Consider the following 23800-nt stretch of genomic DNA (forward strand, 5'->3'; position numbering starts at 1 on the left):
GTCTGACGGACCTTGTGGGGCTGCAGAAGAAAGGAGGTCCTCCTTCAGAGAGGCCGGCCCGACGATCGGTGGGCACCGATCGCGGGCCAGACCCCATTTGAGGCCCCCCCGGTGCAGGATCCCCCCTCACTTCCCCGCAGACTGCCCCCCAGCTTTCCCGCACTGTTCCCGCCGGCAGCGACCAGGTGTGGATGGCGCCGGGGGGAATCCGCCGTTTTGGGCAGGCCGCTCGGCCCATCCGGGCCGGAGAATCGCGGGGGTACCGGTGAATTGTCATTTTGGCTGTCTCGGGCGAATCGCTGTACCGCGCCGCGCAAAACGCGATTGTGCTGATTTGGCCGCCTCCGTGAATCGCGGGAGGGCATCGGACCGGCGTCGCGGGAAAATTTGGCGACCTAGGCGATTCTCCCAACCGGCGCGGGAGGGGAGAATCGCGCCCAAGGTATCCACACTCTGGATTCTTGTAAAATACAATGAGAGGTTCATTAAGGGTATTGTTTACACAATTGAAGATGCTGATCTCCCCAAGGCCTGTGCAAACACAACTACACATCACTTGACACTTTACGAGAAGTGATGTTTTCTCTGATACATAACAGAAGTGTAGAGTGGGTAAATTAAGATTATTTCGAGAGGAATTGAATGCAAAAGTAGGGAAGTAATGCATCAGTTATACAGAGCATTAGTGAGACCACGCCTGGAGTACTGTGTACAGTATTGGAATACTTATTTAAGGAAATATGTAAATACATTTGAAGTAGTTTAGAGGTTTACTCGCCTAATACCTGGAATTGGAGGATTGTTTTATGGGGAAGGGGTGGTCAGGCGAGCCTGGTATCCGCTGGAGTTTAGAAGAGTAAGAGGTGATTTAATTGAAACATATAAGATCTTGAATGTTGATAAGGTTATGTTTCCTCTTGTGAGAGAATCTAGAACTATGGATCATTGCTTAAAATGAAAGGGGTCTCCCATTTAAGACCGAGATGATGAGAAATCCTTCTCTCAGATGGTTGAGTTTTTAGAACTCTTCTTCAAAAGGTGGTGGAAGCAGTGTCTGAATATTTTAAGGCAGAGCATAATAGATTCTTGATGAACAAGGGGCTAAAAGATTACCATTCAGATCAGCCAATTTCCTATTCAATGGCAGAGCGGGCTCGAGGGAACGATCGGCTTATTCCTGCTAATTCTTTTGTTCGTATGTTCATATGAGACAGAAATGATAAATAAAAAGTAATATTAAATTTGATACTCTTAAAATCTCTGACAACAATCAAAAACTGAAGGAATGAGACTCCACATATTAATGGTTAATCTTCAATGGCAGAAAGGTTGATTGACAGTATGAACAATTCTTTAGCATTATTATTTTTTAAATGAGTAGCACAGTAGCATTGTGGTTAGCACTATGGCTTCACAGCACCAGGGACATGGGTTTGATTCCTGGCTTGGGTCATTGTCTGTGCGGAGTCTGCACATTCTCCCTGTGTCTGCATGGGTTTCCTCCGGGTGCTTTGGTTTCCTCCTACAAGTCCCGAAAGATGTGCTGTTAGGTAATTTGGACATTCCGAATTCTCCCTCTGTGTACCCGAACAGATGCTGGAATGTGGTGACTAGGGGCTTTTCACAGTAACTTCATTGCAGTGTTAATGTAAGCCTACTTGTGACAATAAAGATTATTATTATACAACTTACAATATCTTCCATTGTTTCTGAAACCCATGCCCATGTTATTATCCTTTCCAGACTCCATTCTTAAACATCATTTCAACCTGCGCCCTTTAGTTCTCTGCTCTGTAGTTCTGTCTATCCTGATTCCCAGCTCCATCATTGGCAGATCATTCAATTTCTTGTCCGTTTTCTCTGGTTTACCTTCCGCCTTGTAATTTCTCATCCAGATTTTCAAAATCTCTTTGCCTATCTTTTTCACCTTTGTTTCAGCAAATTTCCTTACTTTTCACTGGCATATGTTTTCTCTTATTTAAAGCATCTTTGGATGTTTACTAAGTTAGGGATATTCCATAACAGCAAGTTGTTTAGAAATTTCACGTTTTTAAATTAGTGCTCTAGTGCTGTTAGTTAAATATTGACGCATTGCATACATTTTTTTAATAGGACCTCGGTATGTTGTACAAATTGGGGATAAAATAATTGACTACAATGAAGAATTCCGCTTGTTCTTGGCAACCCGCAACCCCAACCCTTCAATTCCACCTGATGCAGCTTCTATTGTCAACGAGGTTAACTTTACAACGACAAGGGAAGGTCTCAGGGGCCAGGTAAAGAAGTAACAATATTTTTACTAACTTTATCTATACAATACTAGTCAAATGTAGTACGGTTCCTTGCGATGAGTCAAGAGTATGGCATTTTATGTTGTGTATAGTATATTATCACCACTATTTAATATTGGAAACTGTTTTATTGCAATGTCTTATGGGTGTGTTAATGGTTTGAGTTACATGCCTCTGGTCACATGATGATTTTTATATGTCTGTTTTTATTACGTCTTGTGTCTTTTATAAAGCACAGGATCTAAAGAACAATGGTTGAGGATTCCTGTAGGTTGCAGACAGGAAGGAGACAAGTGGAGGAACAAAGAATGTTGTGAGATGGTTGCGAGGGAGGATGGATGATTGCAGTTGGAAAAAAAGGATTTGTGAGCATTTTAAAGAATGTAATGGTGGCTCACAACAGATGTTTTAACCCATTTGGAGTAAGTTTTAGATCAGAATAGTTTGTTATAGAGAAGGAGGGAGTAGTTACCAGGAAGGAAAGAAAGACAACACGACATTTGGTGGAAGTAGCCTGGATCAGAAAACTGGAGGATGTTGGACGAGATGTATGGCTAGAGAAGCTTGCAAAGACAGGCAAATGCAAAACTGTTAACGAGTTTCAAATAGGGTACAATCGGAAACAGAAGTTGATGCAGATTGGCAAAGATGGGGAAATGGATGATTGGTGCAGTGTAGTGCAGACGGTGGGCGCATACATTTTGCAAATGCTGCCAATTGGAATTGTGTGAAGGATAGATAGACAGCAAAGTGCTTGAGATCTGAAAACTGGATGAATTTTAAGATTTTTCTCTTTTGCATAATTTGTTTTAACCCAAATCAAGTAAAGCTGTTAATCTTTGTAAATCATTTTAATATGCATCTTCAAATAGTGCTATATCTTTATCCCTTTGATTTATATGCTTGAAGCTGTTAGCTGTCACCCTGCAACATGAGAAACCAGAACTCGAGGAACGTAAGACAGCACTTCTACAACAGGAAGAGGAGAAAAAGATTCAACTTGCAAAGCTTGAAGATTCCCTACTGGAGGTATCACATATAGAAACTTGTATATTTGTATCAGCATATTTAACAAAAAACTTGCATTTAAAATCATGCTATTATTGTAGCATTACAATATTATACTTTGTATTGCCTGAAGATGGTGACGAGCGACAATTTTTTTGTATATTGATTTCTCATGACTGAGCTCATGATTTTTCACGATTTGCATGCTTACATTTACACTTTGTGTTTTGTTAGTAAACAAATGTTTGCCATATAAATTATTATAAGCAATACTTGGAATTAGGATCTGAGGAGAAAATGAATCCCGTATGGTCAGCTTTATCCTGTTCACATGCTGGATACCATTTTTGTTCAACAAAGCTTTGGCTGAATACAGGGAAAGTGTTGTTCACAAAACACCTTTGGTACATATTAAAATCTTTTTTTTTTACAGAAAAAGTAAAATATGGTAGCACAAATATAAATCCCTTGGAATCCAAATGTATTTTAAATATGTATTTTTAGATAATTCAATTGCAAAAGTAAAAATTTTAAAAGCTTGACAGCTCTGACTACAAATTGCAGAGGGATGTCCAAGAAGTTTTGTTAACACCGCAATACTTGCATACTGCCTTTTTCACTCAAATACAGCAAAAAACCCAAATTTTAAATTCACATCGAACTTGGAAAACTATCGTTAGTATTTCCAGTTTTGAAGATACACTGGCTGCAAAATTGGGCTCCATATTGCTCATAGTTTCAGTATTGCAGGTACCATTTTGGCACCAAAATGGAACTCATCCCACATTTACACAATTACAGCAAAGCTTGGACTAAACAACATCTTGTTGAAGGCATTAATAGAGGCATTAGGAATGTGCACTGGAAGTTGGCGGAGTAGGCACATCGTAACATCAGTCAACATGTAGTGCTGATTTGATGGCAGCATTGCCATTTTCAACCTTACCCTCTCTTAAACACACACAGCTGAACATGTGTCTAGCTGCAGAAAGAACTCCGCCCAGCAGTTGTATTTAAAGGGATCATCAAACTCTCTCAGATAAATTGCTAATTTACTTCTTCTAGCTCTTTTTGAGTTTGTCCAGTGCTCGGTTGTTTCCAGAGTTCCTTACTGTTGGTGAGGGCTGCAGGGAATGATGCTGAACATGGAGAACTTTGTATCCGTCTTTACCAAGGAGGTCGATGGCAACAGATGAGGAATCTCTGTCCCTAGAAGGGTTCAAAATTGCTAAGAATTGAGTGTTGAATAGACAGCGATACTTAAAGTTGATAATGGTGACTTCAAGTTGACAAGAGCTGGATGAGATACATATTGAGGGAAGCAAATATAGAAATTGTAGGGGCCCGGCCATAATCTTCCAGCCTTCTTTAGGCTCAGAAGAGGTGCCAGAGGATTGGAGACTCGCATATGTCATACACTTGTTCAAAAAACTTGAAAGGATAGTTCCAGCAATTATAGTCAATTTAACATCAGTGGTAGGCAAGCTTTCCTAGAATCCCTACAGTGCAGAAGGAGGCCAGTTGGCCATTAAGTCTGCACTGACCCTTCGAAAGACCTCCCTCTCTAGGCCCAATCCCCCATCCTATTCAAGCAACCCCATACCAAGAAGCAATTTAGCATGGCTAAACCACCTAACCTGCACATCTTTGGACTGAGAGGGGAAACCGGAGCACCCGGAGGAAATCCACGCAGACACGGGGAGAATATGCAAACTCCACAAAGACGGTCACCCGGGGTCGGAATCGATCCCGGGCCTCTGGTGCTGTGAGGCAGCAGTGCTAACCACTGTGTCACCGTGCTGCAACACGGCACGGTCCTAGAAACAATTATCTGGGATAGAATTAGTAGTCAGATGGAAAAAAGTGGGTTGATTAGAAAGAGCCAGCAAAAGGTTCTGAAGGGGAAATTGTGTTTAATAAACCTGCTGGAGTATTTTGAGGAGGTAACAGAAAGGATTAATGAGGGTAATGCTATTGATGTGGTATAATGAACTTTTAAAAGTCATTCGATACAGTGCCACACAAAAATTAGAAAAGTTATAGTTCATGGAATAAAATGAGCAGTTGTAATATAGATACAAAATTGGCTGAATAATAGGAAGCAGCGTGTAACAGTGAATTGATATATTTTGGGCCGAAGGAAGATTTGTAGTGGTGTTCCCCAGGGCGCGGTATTGGGACCCTTGCTTTTCCTGATATATAGTAATGATCTAGATCTTGGTGTGCAGGGGACAATTTCAAAGTTTGCGGATGACACAAAACATGGAATTTGTGAGGGGTAGGTCTTGCCTTACAAATTTTATTGAATTCTTTGAGGAGGTGACCAAGCATGTGGATGAAGGTAAAGCAGTGGATGTAGTGTACATGGATTTTAGTAAGGCATTTGATATGGTTCCCCATGGTAGGCTTCTGCAGAAAGTAAGGAGGCATGGGATAGTGGGAAATTTGGCCAGTTGGATAACGAACTGGCTAACCGATAGAAGTCAGAGAGTGGTGGTGGATGGCAAATATTCAGCCTGGATCCCAGTTACCAGTGGCGTACCGCAGGGATCAGTTCTGGGTCCTCTGCTGTTTGTGATTTTCATTAATGACTTGGATGAGGGAGTTGAAGGGTGGGTCAGTAAATTTGCAGACGATACGAAGATTGGTGGAGTTGTGGATAGTAAGGAGGGATGTTGTCGGCTGCAAAGAGACATAGATAGGATGCAGAGCTGGGCTGAGAAGTGGCAGATGGAGTTTAACCCTGAAAAGTGTGAGGTTGTCCATTTTGGATGGACAAATATGAATGCGGAATACAGGGTTAACGGTAGAGTTCTTGGCAATGTGGAGGAGCAGAGAGATCTTGGGGTCTATGTTCATACATCTTTGAAAGTTGCCACTCAAGTGGATAGAGCTGTGAAGAAGGCCTATGGTGTGCTCGCGTTCATTAACAGAGGGATTGAATTTAAGAGCCGTGAGGTGATGATGCAGCTGTACAAAACTTTGGTAAGGCCACATTTGGAGTACTGTGTACAGTTCTGGTCGCCTCATTTTAGGAAGGATGTGGAAGCTTTGGAAAAGGTGCAAAGAAGATTTACCAGGATGTTGCCTGGAATGGAGAGTAGGTCTTACGAGGAAAGGTTGAGGGTGCTAGGCCTTTTCTCATTAGAACGGAGAAGGATGAGGGGCGACTTGATAGAGGTTTATAAGATGATCAGGGGAATAGATAGAGTAGACAGTCAGAGACTTTTTCCCCGGGTGGAACAAACCATTACAAGGGGACATAAATTTAAGGTGAAAGGTGGAAGATATAGGAGGGATATCAGAGGTAGGTTCTTTACCCAGAGAGTAGTGGGGGCATGGAATGCACTGCCTGTGGAAGTAGTTGAGTCGGAAACATTAGGGACCTTCAAGCAGCTATTGGATAGGTACATGGATTACGGTAAAATAATATAGTGTAGATTTATTTGTTCTTACGGGCAGCACGGTAGCATTGTGGATAGCACAATTGCTTCACAGCTCCATGGTCCCAGGTTCGATTCTGGCTTCGGTCACTGTCTGTGCGGAGTCTGCACGCCCTCCCCGTGTCTGCGTGGGTTTCTTCCGGGTGCTCCGGTTTCCTCCCACAGTCCAAAGATGCGCAGGTTAGGTGGATTGGCCATGATAAATTGCCCTTATTGTCCAAAATTGCCCTTGGTGTTGGGTGGAGGTGTTGAGTTTGGGTAGGGTGCAGAGCCGGTGCAGACTCAAAGGGCCGAATGGCCTCCTTCTGCACTGTAAATTCAATGATAATCTATGATTAATCTAGGACAAAGGTTCGGCACAACACCGTGGGCCGAAGGGCCTGTTCTGTGCTGTATTTTCTATGTTCTATGTTCTATGGAAGTATTGTAAATTGTGAAGAGGGCAGTGTAGAACATCAAAAGGACATTGGTGGATTGGGAAGATAGGTGGCAGATGAAGTTCAATGCATAGAAGTGTGAGGCAATGTATTTTGGTAGGAAGAACATGGAGAAACAATATGAAATGAGGGGTAAAGTTCCTAAGGAGGTGCAGGAGCAGAGGTAACTAGATGTATATGTACTTAGATCATTGAAGGTGACAGGACAGGTGGAGAGAGCAGTTAATAAAGCATATACTATTCTGGGGCTTTATTAATAGGGACATAGAGTACAAGAGCAAGGAAATTATGCTGAATTTATACAAGACACACGTTAGACCTTAGCTGGAATATTGTATAAAGTTCTGGGCCCCACACTATAGGAAGGATGTAAACGCATTGGAGACAATGCAGAAGAGGTTTACAAGAATGGTTCTAGAGATGAGAAACTTCAGTTATGCGGATAGCTTGAAGAGATTGGCACTGTTCTTCTTGGAGAGAAGAAGGCTGAGAGGAGATTTACATAAGAACATAAGAACTCGGAGCAGGAGTAGGCCATCTGACCCCTCGAGCCTGCTCCGCCATTCAATGAGATCATGGCTGAACTTTTGTGGATCCGGCCCGAACACCATAACCCTTAATCCCTTTATTCTTCAAAAAACTATCTATCTTTATCTTAAACACATTTAATGAAGGAGCCTCAACTGCTTCACTGGGCAAGGAATTCCATAGATTCACAACCCTTTGGGTGAAGAAGTTCCTCCTAAGCTCAGTCCTAAATCTACTTCCCCTTGTTTTGAGGCTATGCCCCCGAGTTTTGCTTTCACCCGCCAGTGGAAACAACCTGCTCGCATCTATCCTATCTATTCCCTTCATAATTTTATATGTTTCTATAAGATCCCCCCCAAACTTCTAAATTCCAACGAGTGCAGTCCCAGTCTACTCAACCTCTCCTCGTAATCCAACCCCTTCAGCTCTGGGATTAACTCGTGAATCTCCTCTGCACACCCTCCAGCGGCAGTATGTCCTTTCTCAAGTAAGGAGACCAAAACTGAACACAATACTCCAGGTGTGGCCTCACTAACACCTTATACACTTGCAGCATAACCTCACTAGTCTTAAACGCCATCCCTCTAGCAATGAAGGACAAAACACCATTTGCCTTCTTAATCACCTGTTGCACATGTAAACCAACTTTTTGCGACTCATGCACTAGCACACCCAGGTCTCTCTGCACAGCATCATGTTTTAATATTTTATCATTTAAATAATCCCTTTTGCTGTTATTCCTACCAAAATGGATAACCTCACATTTGTCAACATTGTATTCCATCTGCCAGACCTTAGCTCATTCACTTAACCTATCCAAATCCCTCTGAAGACTTCCGGTATCCTCTGCACTTTTTGCTTTACCACTCACCTTAGTGTCGTCTGCAAACTTGGACACATTGCACTTGGTCCCCAACTCCAAATCATCTTTGTAAATTGTGAACAATTGTGGGCCCAACACTGATCCCTGAGGGACATCACTAGCTACTGATTGCCAACCAGAGAAACACCCATTAATCCCCACTCTTTGCTTTCTATTAATTAACCAATCCTCTATCCATGCTGCTACTTTACCCTTAATGCCATGCATCTTTATCTTATGCAGCAACCTTTTGTGTGGCACCTTGTCAAAAGCTTTCTAGAAATCCAGATATACCACATCCATTGGCTCCCAGTTATCTACCGCACTGGTAATGTCCTCAAAAAATTCCACTAAATTAGTTAGGCATGGCCTGCCCTTTATGAACCCATGCTGCGTCTGCCCAATGGGACAATTTCCATCCAGATGCCTCGCTATTTCTTCCTTGATGATAGATTCCAGCATCTTCCCTGCTACCGAAGTTAAGCTAACTGGCCTATAATTACCCGCTTTCTGCCTACCTCCTTTTTTAAACAGTGGTGTCACGTTTGCTAATTTCCAATCCGCCGGGACCACCCCATAGTCGAGTGAATTTTGGTAAATTATCACTAGTGGATTTGCAATTTCCCTAGCCATCTTTTTATCACTCTGGGATGCATTCCATTAGGGCCAGGAGACTTGTCTACCTTTAGCCCCATTAGCTTGCCCATCACTACCTGAAATGAAATGAAAATCGCTTATTGTCACGAGTAGGCTTCAATGAAGTTACTGTGAAAAGCCCCTAGTTGCCACATTCCGGCGCCTGTTCGGGGAGGCTGGTACGGGAATTGAACCGTGCTGCTGGCCTGCCTTGGTCTGCTTTAAAAGCCAGCGATTTAGCCCAGTGAGCTAAACTAACAATCGTCTCAAGGTCCTCACTGTCATAGCCTCATTTCCATCAGTCACTGGCATGTTATTTGTGTCTTCCATTGTGAAGACTGACCCCAAAAACCTGTTCAGTTCCTCAGCCATTTCCTCATCACCCATTACTAGATCTCCCTTCTCATCCTCTAAAGAATCAATATTTACCATAGCCATTCTTTTTTGTTTTATAGATTTGTAGAAACTTTTACTATCTGTTTTTATATTCTGAGCAAGTTTACTCTCATAATCTATCTTACTCTTCTTTAAAGCTTTTTGTTGCCCCCCTAAAGATTTCCCAGTCCCCTAGTCTCCCACTAATCTTTGCCACTTTGTATGCTTTTTCCTTCAGTTTGATACTCTCCCTTATTTCCTTAGATAGCCGCGGTCGATTTTCCCTCTTTCTACAGTCCTTCCTTTTTGTTGGTATAAACCTTTGCTGAGCACTGTGAAAAATAGCTTGGAAGGTTCTCCACTGTTCCTCAACTGTTTCACCATAAAGTCTTTGCTCCCAGTCTACCTTTGCTAGCTCTTCTCTCATCCCATTGTAATCTCCTTTGTTTAAGCACAAAACACTAGTGTTTGATTTTACCTTCTCACCCTCCATCTGTATTTTAGATTCCACCATATTGTGATCGCTCCTTCCGAGAGGATCCCTAACTATGAGATCATTAATCAATCCTGCCTCATTACACAGGACCAAATCTAGGACCGTTTGTTCCCTCGTAGGTTCCATTACATACTGTTCTAGGAAACTATCATGGATACATTCTATAAACTCCTCCTCAAGGCTGCCTTGACCGACCTGGTTAACCCAATCGACATGTAGATTAAAATCCCCCATGATAACTGCTGTACCCTTTCTACATGCATCCGTTATTTCTTTGTTTATTGCCTGCCCCACCATAATGTTACTATTTGGTGGCCTGTAGCCGACTCCTATCAGTGACTTTTTCGCCTGACTTTTCCTGATTTCCACCCAAATGGATTCAACTTTATCCTCCATAGCATCCTTGTCATACCTTACTATTGCCCGGATGTCATCCTTAAATAACAGAGCTACACCACTTCCCTTACCATCCACTCTGTCCTTCCGTATAGTTTGATACCCTTGGATATTTAACTCCCAGTCGAGACCATCCTTTAACCATGTTTCGGTAATGGCCACTAAATCATAGTCATTCATGATGATTTGCGCCATCAACTCATTTACCTTATTCCGAATAGTACGAGCATTCAGGTAAAGTACACTTATGTTGGCTTTTATACCTCTGTTTTGAATCTTAACACCCTGATCAGTAACCTCTCCTAAGTTATTTTTCCTCTTCACTTTTCTCCTAATTTTCCTTATTGTTGAACCCTTATCTTCATGTAACAACCTGCTGTGTCGCTTTCCATTTATGTTTTTACTTCCCGTTTTATTCCTTTTAATATTACTGGGCCTATTCACTGAGCTCCCCTCAGTCACTGTACCTTGTACTGTCGCCCTTTTTGATTTTTGACTCTGGCTTCTCTGCCTTACACTTTCCCCCTTACTGCCTTTTGTTTCTGTCCCTGTTTTACTACCTTCCGACTTCCTGCATCGGTTCCTATCCCCCTGCCACATTAGTTTAAACACTCCCCAACCGCTCTAGCAAATAGCCCCCCTAGGACATCAGTTCCTGTCCTGCCCAGGTGTAACCAGTCCAGTTTGTACAGGTCCCACCTCCACCAGAACCGGTCCCAATGCCCCAGGAATCTGAAACCCTCCCCCTGACACCATCCCTTCAGCCACTTATTCATCCTACATATCCTGTCATTTCCACTCTGACTAGCACGTGGCACCGGTAGTAATCCTGAAATCACTACCTTCGAGGTCCGATTTCTTAACTTCCTTCCTAGCTTCCTGCATTCTGCTTTTAGGACCTCGTCCCTTTTTTTTACCTATGTCGTTTGTACCGATGTGTACCACGACCACTGGCTGTTCACCCTCCCACTCCAGAATGTCCTGTGCCCGCTCCGAGATATCCTTGACCCTAGCACCAGGGAGACAACATACCATCCTGCAGTCTCGTTTGCGGCCACAGAAATGGCAGTCTATTCCCCTTACAATTGAATCCCCTATAACTATTGCACTGTCACACTTATCACCCCTCCCCTCTGCAGCAGTGGTGCCACGAGTTTGGCTGTTGCTGTTTTCCCCTGAGAGACCATTCCCCTCAACAGTATCCAAAGCGGTATATCTGTTCTGCAGGGGAATGGCCACAAGAGATTCCTGCACTACCTGCCTCGCTCTCTTGCTCTATCTGGTAGTCACCCATTCTCTTCCTGCCTCTTTGATGGAGATGTTCATAATCCTGAGGGAGCAGGACAGAGTACATAGGGAGAAATTGTCCCCCCTTGTAAAAGGATCAAGAACAAGAGGGTATAGATTTAATGTGATTTGTAAGGAAGCAAATGTTATGTGAGAAAAAGCTTTTTCACACAGTGCATTGTTTCGGTCTGGAATGCACTGGCTGGCAGTGTGTTGGAGATAGGTTGTTGTTGAAAACTCACCACTATTCGAAGAAGTCCCCCTATACCAAAAAGGGCCGACATTCTAAATGGTGAACAGGGATTCTCACTCCCTGACTCCTATGCAGGCTTCGGTGGGTGCTATTCAGGTCAAACTATGTTTTCAAGTTATCCCCCGGTATAACCCATACCTTCACAGAAGATTTCATCTACTTACCACTTAGTAGCATCGATCCTGGGTCCCGCATTGCTAAGTAAGTAAAGTAGACTTTGGAATAACCACTGTTTCAGGTTAAAACTTTTAAGTTATTTTATTATTATATTTTTTCTTTTAAAAGTTGCAATCACTGTCTTTACAGAAAGGTAAAAAGATCTTGCTTCTGGACCCTCCTGGTTGGTTGAAGGGACCTTCAGGCCCAACTTGACAATCAATTTTCTTTTAAAAATCTGGTCTTCTTTAGATGTATTCGCGGGTTAGCTCGGTTGCTATGCTCTATCTTTCCGATGTACCGAGCTGTGAGAGCTGGCTCTACTGGCTGTCTCTGAGCTGACTCTGCTTCCTCTTTAAATTCTGATCTTCCTTAGATGTATTAGCTGTTTTAGTTCGGCTGCTTTGCTCTGTCCCTTTCCCATGACCAAGCTGACTGTAAGCTGACTCTGCTTGCTCCTCTTGTTCCTTCTCTGTTTCTCTGCCTACCTGCTTCTCTGCTTCCCTGCCCCTTTCTCAGGGTTTATATATTTTTCTAACAGTTATTAAGTTTTTACGACTTGTAAAGTAACTTTTATTTCACTTGGATTGTAAAAGGTAGCTTTAATCTGAAATTTTTAACACGACTAAATATTCATTTTGACATGACCTCAGCTCATAGATCTCTGATTACATTGTTTCCTTTGTGATCTTCAAAATGTTTTGATTTTAAAGGGGTGTTACTTTTAATTCCTGTCATTTCTATTGTTTTATTATCGAATTGTGTCCCCAGCTCATAATTTTGACTTTGATTTGGGTCTAATTTGTGTTCTTGTAGATAGGTTGTCTCCAGTTTTCTTTAATTTACCTGATTTCAGCAGAGCTTCACACCTATATATTTGACCCCCTAGTCATTCTTTTCTATCTGCTCATTTTACTTCAATGGAGGTGTGAATCATTGCTTTTAGCGTAATGCTAAAAATCGACTTGGTTATAACTGGAAAGGTTTACATTCATCACCTAACTCAACTAAAACCCTCCTCCATGCTTTTCCAGATGCTTACTAAGATGGTTAATTTCAATGAAGGTGTGAGCCATTGTTTTTAGCTTCATACAAATATCCTGTTTGTTTGCTAAGCCTGTTTGGGAGAAGGAATCTGCATTTTATAATCCTGCTCTTTGCAGCTGCTGTTAACCCTTTGTGGGATCTTTCCCTGTATCCTCTCATGTTTCTCTCAGTCCAGATATTGCCAGACGTCCATGTTTCAAATTACACATCTTTCCATATTTTCAATTACAAGGTTCAATCAAGGCATTCAAGAGCGCCTTACTTGATTATTCAAACAAAAACAATCTGCAGGGGTATAGGGAAAAGGCAATGCAATGACATTAAGTCATGATGCTTGTTCGGAGAACCGATGCAGTCAAAATGCACCAAATCATCTCCTTCTGCACCATAACAATTCCTTGATTCGATGATCTTGGTTCTGACTTCAAGAGTTCTGGTCAGACCACTCTTTTCTGCCAGTCAGAGGTGCTGTAGTTGCCATCTTCCTTGACCTGCAGCATGACAGTGAAATGGAGGAGTTGCAGCACAGAAGAGGACAAGCTGCTTGCAGAGGGAGAAGGAGAAGGGAAAGAAAGATCCTCAGCAGCAGACCTTGCCCACCTAGACCTTGAAACGCTCTTCAGCACCTGTTTTTGCAGCCGCCAGGTTGGAATCAAACCTGGGACCCTGGTGCTGTGAAGCCACAGTGCTAGCCACTGTGCTACCGTGCCACCTTTAAATGGTGCTATTCCCACAAAAACATTGGCTCCCTGCTGAGACATGCAGCTTCTCAGTAGCACACTTAGCACTGGTCTGCATACCCATTTAAATTAGCAAGCAAAACAATGTTTGCGTACCGACTGTGTTGCTACAAATTGCTGCTATTTAATACTGCATTGTAATATCTGCGTCCATTTTTTGGCCTCATCCAGTCTCCTTTTCCTTGTCTACCCAAGCTCCCAATGTCTAGAGATACTTTGTAATTTACTGCAAAGATATCACAGAGTAAGATGCAGTAATAATAAAGGCGCCTCATACCCTTTTGTGTATGTTTTATCTTATAAACTCTGAGATGTCAAAAATCTCCTGATAGTATTGAAGGACACAAGTTGAAATATCTATCTTCTTTAAACCTAAGTCACATATATTACAAAAATAAAGTACCATGTTATAAGGTGTAGTTCAGTTTAATGGACATTGTCTGAATTCGTTGATTGGTTTACAGTTTGGTTTACAGTTTATAAATCATTTTTCATAATGTATTTTCCCCCAATAAAAATACAGCATCTTTTCCAGACACAGAAGCAAAGCAGCAAGGAAAATTAATTGAATATAATTAACTTTTGCTATAAAAAAAGCCCAAACTGATATTGATTAATATTTATTTTGTTTTGGGATTATTTAGGTCCACGAGTTTAAAAACTATAAAGTGTATGTTCTGAATAAAATCAATATCCATCCTGACAACATGTAGACCAAACGAGTGGCCAGTATAGTTTGAAAGTAATAGGTCAGATCTCATGACTACTTTGCCAAAGTGACAGAGACAAAGTGATATCATTTACTGGGATTAACAGAAAGCATAATATCTACACATTGTAAGAGTTTTACAGAAGATAAATTCTTGTGAATCAAAATCATCTCCCCATTTGAATTTAAATCCCATATCAGCATGCAATCAAAACATGTTTTACAAAAGCATTTAAACGAAATGCAGATGACAACCTGCACTTTGCCAGGAAATCCGAGGTTGGTTTGCAGAACTTTTCACAGCTCTCGTGGGGATCAGCATGAGGCATCTAAGTAAGTGCCAATGAAAATTCATGGGGGTCTCTGCACAGTGTTAAGGCATGACTGATGTTTACTGTGCTGAAGGGCAAGGCTTCATTGCAAGTGAAAGGCAGCACTGAGTAAAGAGAAGGGACCACGGGGCAAAGGCTCCACTGGGAGCGAAGAGTGGGACAAATTGTGCATAAGCACATGACTGGCTGTGGGGCGGAGGTGTGGAGAGAGTGCGAGGAGGAAGTAAACAGCCATCCACCCAATTGGAAAATAAATTCAAAAATGAGGACTCTGCCACAGCTGAGAGAGTTTCATTTTTGCTCAAATGGCAAACATGGAGTCAGGCAAGTGAATCAATATGCCCACTCGAGCAACACTGATCCCTCAAAGTGGCAATTTTCCCCCTAGTTTTAACCACTTGTGCATGGCCTTCAGAGTCTTATGGAACAGCAGAGCTATTGGGCATCTAGAAAAGCACGTCTCCTCCAATGAGGAGGAAGTTGAACAGGATGAGGATGTTGAGGCCCTGGAAGCTGAGGAGGCGGGCGGAGAGACCATTCCACAGGCTAGATGAAGCAGGTGTGCTTGTGACACCCTCATTGCCAGCAGATTCCAGGAAGTGGATGATGAAATGCAGTGAGCTGCCTAACAAGTCTCCTCCGTCTTTGGCCAGCATGAAGACAACCATTGCTACTCGTTTAATTTCAGCCATGGACCTCCAGGTGACAGCACATCATTGAATGGCTTGCTCATGTCGTCCTGGTGCTTTGAAGGACAACAATACCTTGAGGACGCATGTCATTCCTGAGATGCACAACCTGAAGGAGGTCTTTCTGGTCTGAGGTATCAGAAAGTGCTGCATCCTCATACATTCATTCAGCATCCCAGCCACAGCTCCACTCTAAAAGATGCATGGGTACTTGGACACTCATGAGTGTAATAATTGGCACCTGCCTTCGGTCTCACAAGGTTCCTCAGTGAAATGAATCGTGACCAAGCAGCCACGCATAATATGTTACCTCATTGATTGGTGATAAACATTATACTTGGGACAAAGGACCCGATGAAACCTGGCAGACGTGACACCATGACAGATGAGTCAGTGGGCTGTGGTACACTCCCTGAAATGACACTCTCATCCGGCAGTTTCTGTTCAGGGTAAATGGAGGCGGCATATCTGAGAATAATGACGCCAAACACTTGGCTGCATGACACTGAGATGCCTTCTCTGACATACAAACAGTGTGTCCTCATGGCCAGACCTAGCCCTTGAAAAGTCCAAAATGAAAAGACAACATGAAGCCCTGAAGGGTACATGTCTTGGCTTGTGAGGAGCCCTGTTCTGGTTCATCTCACACTTGATTCTAGCTCATTGATCCTCGGTACATTGTGAGAAGCAATGATGATTGGTTCCAGTGCAGGCCTGATGTGGCCCTCAGAGATCACCATTTACAAACCGCATCAGTAACTGCTGGAAAATAAAGATGATGGGATTGAACATCACTCCATCAACTTTGCAAGGATACCATTCTTCCCGCAATAGTTACAAGTTCAGGGTGACAGATGCTCAAGGTTGGATGTCTCAGCACCTACATGCAAGTATGCCATTGCTTCCATCAATTTGAGGTGGCAAGGTTCCCTGACTTTAAGCTGAGATCATCCTATTGTTCTTGGGACCTCCTAACACCTGCCTGGCTGAGGACAACGCACATAATCTGTGTGGAAGCTCATAGCATGAAGACCCTGCTGAGAGTCACCAGGCACATGGAGTTTCAGAGTGCGTGAGCCTTCTGCAAGCGTCACCACCTGTTCTCTTCAGCATCACCGTTTTACTTCTCAAGAATGCAGATGAGATAGGGGAATTCCTCAGGTGGGGCTTGGCACCACCTCAGTGGTGCCAAGCCAACATCATGGGACCGTGTGATACTTGGGTACGAAATTCTTGCAACAACCACACTTTACATTAAGGTTCAGGCATTACTGATCTGGAGCGTGACATTGACACAGGACACTCACTGTATTCAGCATACTGCACAGAAGAGAGACCCAAGATACCGACAATTGCCATTAGTGTGTGCAAGAATCAGTGTTTCACACTTGATTGACATTAATGCAGCTCACCATAGGTAGGAGGCATACACAAGGAGACATGAAATGATTGGGAGTGTATTTACGTTTGTGAAGATATGTATAACTGTTCAACACCCCTGCCCATGTTGTGCAACTACATCTTCTCCACTTTCCTTACCTTACTGCTATGACTTGGTGCTCCCCCGACACCAACAACAGAGGGGAAGGTAGCCCGCTGACTTCTATGCCTGCCTCATTATCTTTGGTGACATTGGCTGGTGTCCTCTGGAGGACGGTGCCCTGGCATGCTTTTCGGGCCTTGTTGTGGACCAGTTGCACCCTCTTCGGCCTGAGGAGCTGAAACTAATGGGGTGACAGGAAGAGGGGATTTGAATCGGCTGGGCAATTCTGGAGTCACCTGGATGGATGGACCCAGGGTGTCTAGCTGTTGGTCCTCCTCTTTCTGGGTGCCCGAGGGGCGCTGGCTGACTCCTTGAGGTGAAGGGTTAGATGGTGTGAGATTGAGATCCCCACCACCCCTTGCGTTGCTACTGATGGATTCCACAAATGGCTACATCGATGGAGTGCAGCTCCTGCAGCAGTGCAGGATCAATGTCCTGGACCAAGGTTTCCACAGCAGCTGCCAATGTGCTAGTGTTAATCTTAGTGCATTGGCATGTCGGTACTATCACATCAGACTGAAGGTGGATGGACTCCTCCATTATGTGTTGCTATCTGAGGAATGCAGCTGACATCCCTTCCTGATATTCTCTTGACTGTCACTGAAGCTCCACCAACTGGCCGTGTCCGGAGGCTTGTCATCTGAATTGGACTCAGCAACCTGCGCTGTCCCTGCCTCTGTCTGCTGTGGATCTGACAGCTTGTGTTCACCAGGTTGTGACCCCAAGGCTACTCTGGAAATGATACCAACCGAGGTGTGTGTCTTTGCACTGATGGAGCGTGTGGATGAGCGCTGTATGCATCCTCAATGTGGCTCCTCTCGGATTCTGCAGCTTTCCTAAGCTGAGTGCGAACACTGTGCAGAGGACCGCTTTAAGTTTGGTGCCCAAAGCTGAGGAGCTCTGAGGTCATGCTGGGATGGGTGAATCAGAGGCCGCCTGCCAGTGATATGGCATGGGTTATTAATAACTTAAGTCGGAAGCGCACTGTAGCGCACAAAGACTCCGTGAGACGAATAGAGTGAAGTCGATGAGGCTTTATTAAGCGTGTCTGTTCCCCCGCAGCTCGATAGTAGAATGGCCTGCGGGGGAGGACTCCGGCTTCTTATACTCCGCCTTCAGGGCGGAGCTAGAGGTCAACGGCCAACCAGGACCCGGGATCTGTCAGCCAATGACATTAGGGCTTCCAGTCCCACATGACCCCTAATACATACTACCAAATTCACCCCTTGTCAAAAATGAACCCGGCGGGGTGATGCTTCGCATGGTGGTAAGGGTTTACAGGGCTGGTCCTGGGAGGAAAACATTCACATGGCAATACAGTATGTACAATTTTGTCCTGTTTCAACTATTTACAGAAGGTATCGGGAGAAAAGCAAAATGTTCTTGTGAAAAGTCCATATATTGATTTAGATCGACGCCACGAGTCGTCGGGCGGTCTGGTCGTCCGTGTCGATCGCCTCGGCCCCGGTGGTGGTGGTGGTGCTTGTACCGGTGTTGTCGTCTCCGGGAGCCTTACGGTTTCAGCTTGGGCTTTATCTTGGTCGGGCCTGAGGGGAGGGGAACCGATCCTCCTGGGAAGGGGGTGGTCGCGGGGTGCGGCGGTGGCAGGAAGGGGGGGGGGGTTGGGTGAATGGTGTCGGGGGGGGGGGGGGTGTGTTGCCGGTGGGCGCCAGATCCCGCAGGGAGACCGTGTCCTGTCGGCCGTCGGGGTACCCCACGTAAGCGTACTGCGGGTTCGCGTGGAGGAGGTGAACCCTTTCGACCAACGGGTCCGCCTTGTGTGCCCGCACATGCTTTCGGAGCAAGATGGGTCCTGGGGCCGCCAGCCAGGTTGGCAGCGACGTTCCAGAGGAGGACCTCCTAGGGAAGACTAGGAGACGCTCATGAGGCATTTGATTAGTGCTCGTACATAATAGCGACCGGATGGAGTGGAGAGCGTCCGGGAGGACCTCCTGCTACCGTGAAACTGGGAGGTCCCTGGACCGTAGGGCCAGTAGGACGGACTTCCAGACCGTGCCGTTCTCCCTCTCTACTTGCCCGTTTCCCCCGGGGGTTGTAGCTGGTCGTCCTGCTTGAGGCTATGCCCTTGCTGAGCAGGAACTGGCGCAGCTCGTCACTCATGAAAGAGGACCCCCTGTCGCTGTGGACGTATGCGGGGCAACCGAACAGTGTGAAGGTGGTGTTCAGGGCTTTAATGACTGTGGCCGCGGTCATGTCAGAGCAGGGAATGACGAATGGGAAGCGGGAGTATTCGTCCACCACATTAAGAAAGTATGTGTTGCGGTCGGTGGAGGGGAGGGGCCCTTTGAAATCGAGACTAAGGCGTTCAAAGGGGCGGGAAGCCTTAATCAGGTGCGCACCATCCGGCCTGAAAAAATGCGGTTTGCATTCCGCGCAGCTGTGGCAGTCCCTTGTGACTGTACGGACCTCCTCTAAAGAGTATGGGAGATTGCGGGACTTGATAAAGTGGAAAAACCGAGTGACCCCCGGGTGGCAGAGGTCCTCGTGGAGGGTTTGGAGGCGGTTAATTTGTGCGTTGGCACATGTGCCGCGGGATAGGGCATCGGACGGCTCGTTCAGCTTTCCGGGACGATACAAAATCTCGTAGTTGAAGGTGGAGAGCTCGATCCTCCACCTTAAGATCTTGTCGTTTTTGATTTTGCCCCGCAGTGCATGATCGAACATGAAGGCTACCGACCGTTGGTCGGTGAGGAGAGTGAATCTCCTGCCGGCCAGGTAATGCCTCCAATGTCGCACAGCTTCCACTATGGCTTGGGCTTCCTTTTCCACTGAGGAGTGGCGGATTTCTGAAGCGTGGAGGGTTCGAGAGAAAAAGGCCACGGGTCTGCCCGCTTGGTTAAGGGTGGCCGCTCGAGCTACGTCGGAGGCGTCGCTCTCGACCTGGAAGGGGAGGGACTCGTCGATGGCGCGCATCGTGGCCTTTGCGATATCCGCTTTGATGCGGCTGAAGGCCTGGCAAGCCTCTGTCGACAGAGGGAAGGTCGTGGTCTGTATTAGGGGGCGGGCCTTGTCTGCGTACTGGGGGACCCACTGGGCATAGTATGAAAAAAACCCCAGGCAGCGTTTCAGGGCTTTTGAGCAGTGCGGGAGGGGAAATTCCATGAGGGCGCGCATACGTTCGGGGTCGGGGCCTATTATCCCATTGCGCACTACGTAGCCCAGAATGGCTAGCCGATTGGTGCTAATAAACGCACTTGTCCTCGTTGTACGTGAGGTTCAAGGCTTTGGCGGTCTGGAGGAATTTTTGGAGGTTGGCGTCGTGGTCCTGCTGGTCGTTGCCGCAGATGGTAACATTGTCGAGATACGGGAACGTGGCCCGCAACCCATGTTGATCAACCATTCGGTCCATCTCCCGTTGGAAGACCGAGACCCCGTTTGTGACGCCAAATGGGACCCTTAGGAAATGGTATAATTGCCCGTCTGCCTCGAAGGCTGTGTACTTGCGGTCACTTGGGCGGATGGGGAGCTGATGGTAGGCGGACTTGAGGTCCACGGTGGAGAAGACTTTATATTGGGCAATCCGATTGACCATGTCGGATATGCGGGGGAGAGGGTACGCGTCTAGTTGTGTGTACCTGTTGATGGTCTGGCTATAGTCTATGACCATCCTTTGTTTCTCCCCTGTCTTCACTACTACCACCTGTGCTCTCCAGGGACTATTGCTGGCCTGGATTATGCCTTCCTTTAGTAGCCGCTGGACTTCGGAGCGAATGAAGGTCCGGTCCTGGGCGCTGTACCGTCTGCTCCTAGTGGCGACGGGTTTGCAATCCGGGGTGAGGTTCGCAAACAAGGACGGGGGTTGCACCTTGAGGGTTGCGAGGCCGCAGATAGTGAGTGGGGGTATTGGGCCGCCGAATTTGAACGCAAGGCTCTGTAGGTTGCACTGGAAATCTAATCCCAGTAATGTGGGGGCGCAGAGTTGGGGAAGGACGTGTAGTTTGTAGTTTTTGAACTCCCTCCCCTGCACCGTTAGGGTAACTATGCAGAAACCTTGGATCTGTACGAAGTGGGATCCTGCAGCTAGGGAAATCTTTTGTGCGCTGGGATAGGTGGTCAAGGAACAGCGTCTTACCGTGTCGGGGTGGATAAAGCTCTCCGTGCTCCCGGAGTCGACTAGGCATGGTGTCTCGTGGCCGTTTATTAGCACCGTTGTCGTCGTCGTCTGGAGTGTCCGGGCCGAGCTTGATCGAGCGTAATTGAAGCGAGACGTGGTTGTTGTAGTGGAGTGGGGTCCGTTGTTGCCGTCCAAGATGGCGTCGGGGATGAACAAAATGGCTGCCCCCATACATCGCACATGGCTGGGGGGTCACAAGATGGCGGCGGGGGTGGACAAAATGGCCGCCCCCACGCGTCGTACAGGTCTGGGGTGGTCCAAGATGGCGGCGCCCTTCCTCCCCTCGTGGTGGCCGGGACCCAAAATGGCGGCGTCTGCGGGTCGCACATGGGGCGCTGGGGGGGTTGGGAGCGTTAGGACTGCGCGGGGCTCCCTCATCTCTGGGGACAGCGGTGGTCGGGACCCAAGTTGGTAGCGCCGGCGGGTCAGACGTGGGGCGCGGGGGGGGGGGTTTGGGGGGCGTTAGAGACGCGCAGAACTCCCTCTTCTCCGGGGAGAGCGGTGGTCGGGACCTAAAGTGGTAGCGCCTGCGGGTCGTACATGGGGCGCTGGGGGGGTTGGGGAGCGTAAACGGCTTGCAGGGCTCCCTGTTCTCCCGGGACAGCGGCGACCTCGCGGGACCGGCACACAACCGCAAAATGGCCCTTTTTCCCGCAGCTCTTGCAGATTACTGCGCGGGCCGGGCAGCGCTGCCGGGGGTGTTTCGCCTGGCCGCAGAAATAGCAGCGGGCGCCCCCGGTGCGACTTGGCGTTTGGACCGCGCAAGCCTGTGGGGTGTCCGGGGGGGGGGGTGGGTTTGTCGCGACGGGTACGTACGGAGCCCAATGGGCTGCCGCGCGGTCGGGGCCGTAGGCGCGGGTATTACGCGCGGCCACGTCTAGGGAGGCTGCTAGGGCCCGGGCCTCAGAGTCCTAGCGACTCTCTTTCTAGAAGTCTTTGGCGGATTTGGGAGGAATTCATACCTGCCACAAAAGCATCGCGCATTAACATGTCCGTGTGTTCATTTGCGTTCACCGAAGGGCAGCTGCAGGCTCGTCCCAAAATCAGCAGCGCGGCGTAGAATTCGTCCATCGATTCTCCGGGACCTTGCCGTCTCGTCGCGAGCTGGTAGCGAGCGTAGATTTGGTTAACTGGGCGGACATAAAGACTTTTCAGTGCTGCGAACGCCGTCTGGAAATCCTCCGCGTTTTCGATGAGGGTGAAAATCTCCGTGCTCACCCTCGAGTGCAGGACCTGTAGTTTTTGGTCTTCTGTGATCTGGCCGGTGGCTGTTCTGAGGTAGGCCTCGAAACAGGTCTGCCAGTGCTTGAAGCTGCTGCCGCGTTCACTGCGTGGGGGCTGATCCTCAGGCATTCCGGGATGATCCTGAGCTCCATAGTCCTTTTTAGGCACGCTTAATAAATTGTAGCGCACAAAGACTCCGTGAGACGAATAGAGTGAAGTCGATGAGGCTTTATTAAGCGTGTCTGTTCCCCCGCAGCTCGATAGTAGAATGGCCTGCGGGGGAGGACTCCGGCTTCTTATACTCCGCCTTCAGGGCGGAGCTAGAGGTCAACGGCCAACCAGGACCCGGGATCTGTCAGCCAATGACATTAGGGCTTCCAGTCCCACATGACCCCTAATACATACTACCACACGCACATTGCTGATTTTTACACAATGTCATCCACCCTCTCTCTGGTTGCAGAACAGCCTGCAAATGTCGGGGAAAATATGGGCCAATGTGTGGATGCAATCACTCAGCTGGAGACTTTTTCTGCAAGCAATGTTATGAGGACAGTCTACCAACCGAGTCCCACTGGAATCAGAGTGGGACGTGGCCGGTAGATCCTGGGATATGCTTCCTCCGGGACTTCCAACGGCCTCACGAGATCTAACTCATTGTGGGCGGGACCCAATCTTGCACGGCTAAGTGGGTTTAAAAGCCCACAGTCATGCCGGCGCAGGATTGATTGGCCACCACCGAGGAGGCCCCAGCTGGGCACCATTCAGTATTGGTCCTCACAAACAGTGAGCAGGCAGACCGGGGGAGTCTCCGAAGCAAACGGAGGCCCCTGGGTGGTTGGCCTCTGGGCAGTTTTGCACCCTGGCACTGCTGCCACTTTGGCACTGCCAGTCTGGCACCTTGGCAGTGCCACCTGGGTGCCAGGCTGGAATTGTGTCCGTGTCGGGGATTGGGCCCGGGGTGCCCTGCCAGTATGTGGGATGCGGGAGGCTCGAGGACCCCACCAACAGTGAGTTGGCGGGGTTCTGGGATGTGTCGGGGGTTTAAGCGAAAATGGCGCCCCAATCTTCTTTTCATGCACTGAGGAGCTCCGACGAGCAGAGCTCCTCAATGCAGGAATTGACGCCATGTGTGACCTTGATGATGCGTTCCCTGCGGGAGCATAAAAACAAGATAGAATACCATTAGATAGCAACCCCGCTAATCTCACCC

At 46.8% G+C, this 23800-nt stretch overlaps 1 protein-coding gene across 3 annotated transcripts in view; it reads left to right on the top strand.

The window, feature by feature from the left end:
- Positions 1-23800, top strand: part of dync2h1 (dynein cytoplasmic 2 heavy chain 1) — an 866357-nt gene that overhangs the window by 456751 nt on the left and 385806 nt on the right. For all 3 annotated transcript variants that reach the window (XM_072476728.1, XM_072476730.1, XM_072476729.1), the window contains 2 exons: positions 2113-2276; positions 3201-3320. In XM_072476728.1, coding sequence (XP_072332829.1) covers positions 2113-2276; positions 3201-3320 — 284 coding nt within the window. The remainder of the gene's footprint in view (positions 1-2112; positions 2277-3200; positions 3321-23800) is intronic.

Source organism: Scyliorhinus torazame, chromosome 15, assembly GCF_047496885.1.
Source record: "Scyliorhinus torazame isolate Kashiwa2021f chromosome 15, sScyTor2.1, whole genome shotgun sequence".
Lineage (NCBI taxonomy): Eukaryota > Metazoa > Chordata > Chondrichthyes > Carcharhiniformes > Scyliorhinidae > Scyliorhinus > Scyliorhinus torazame.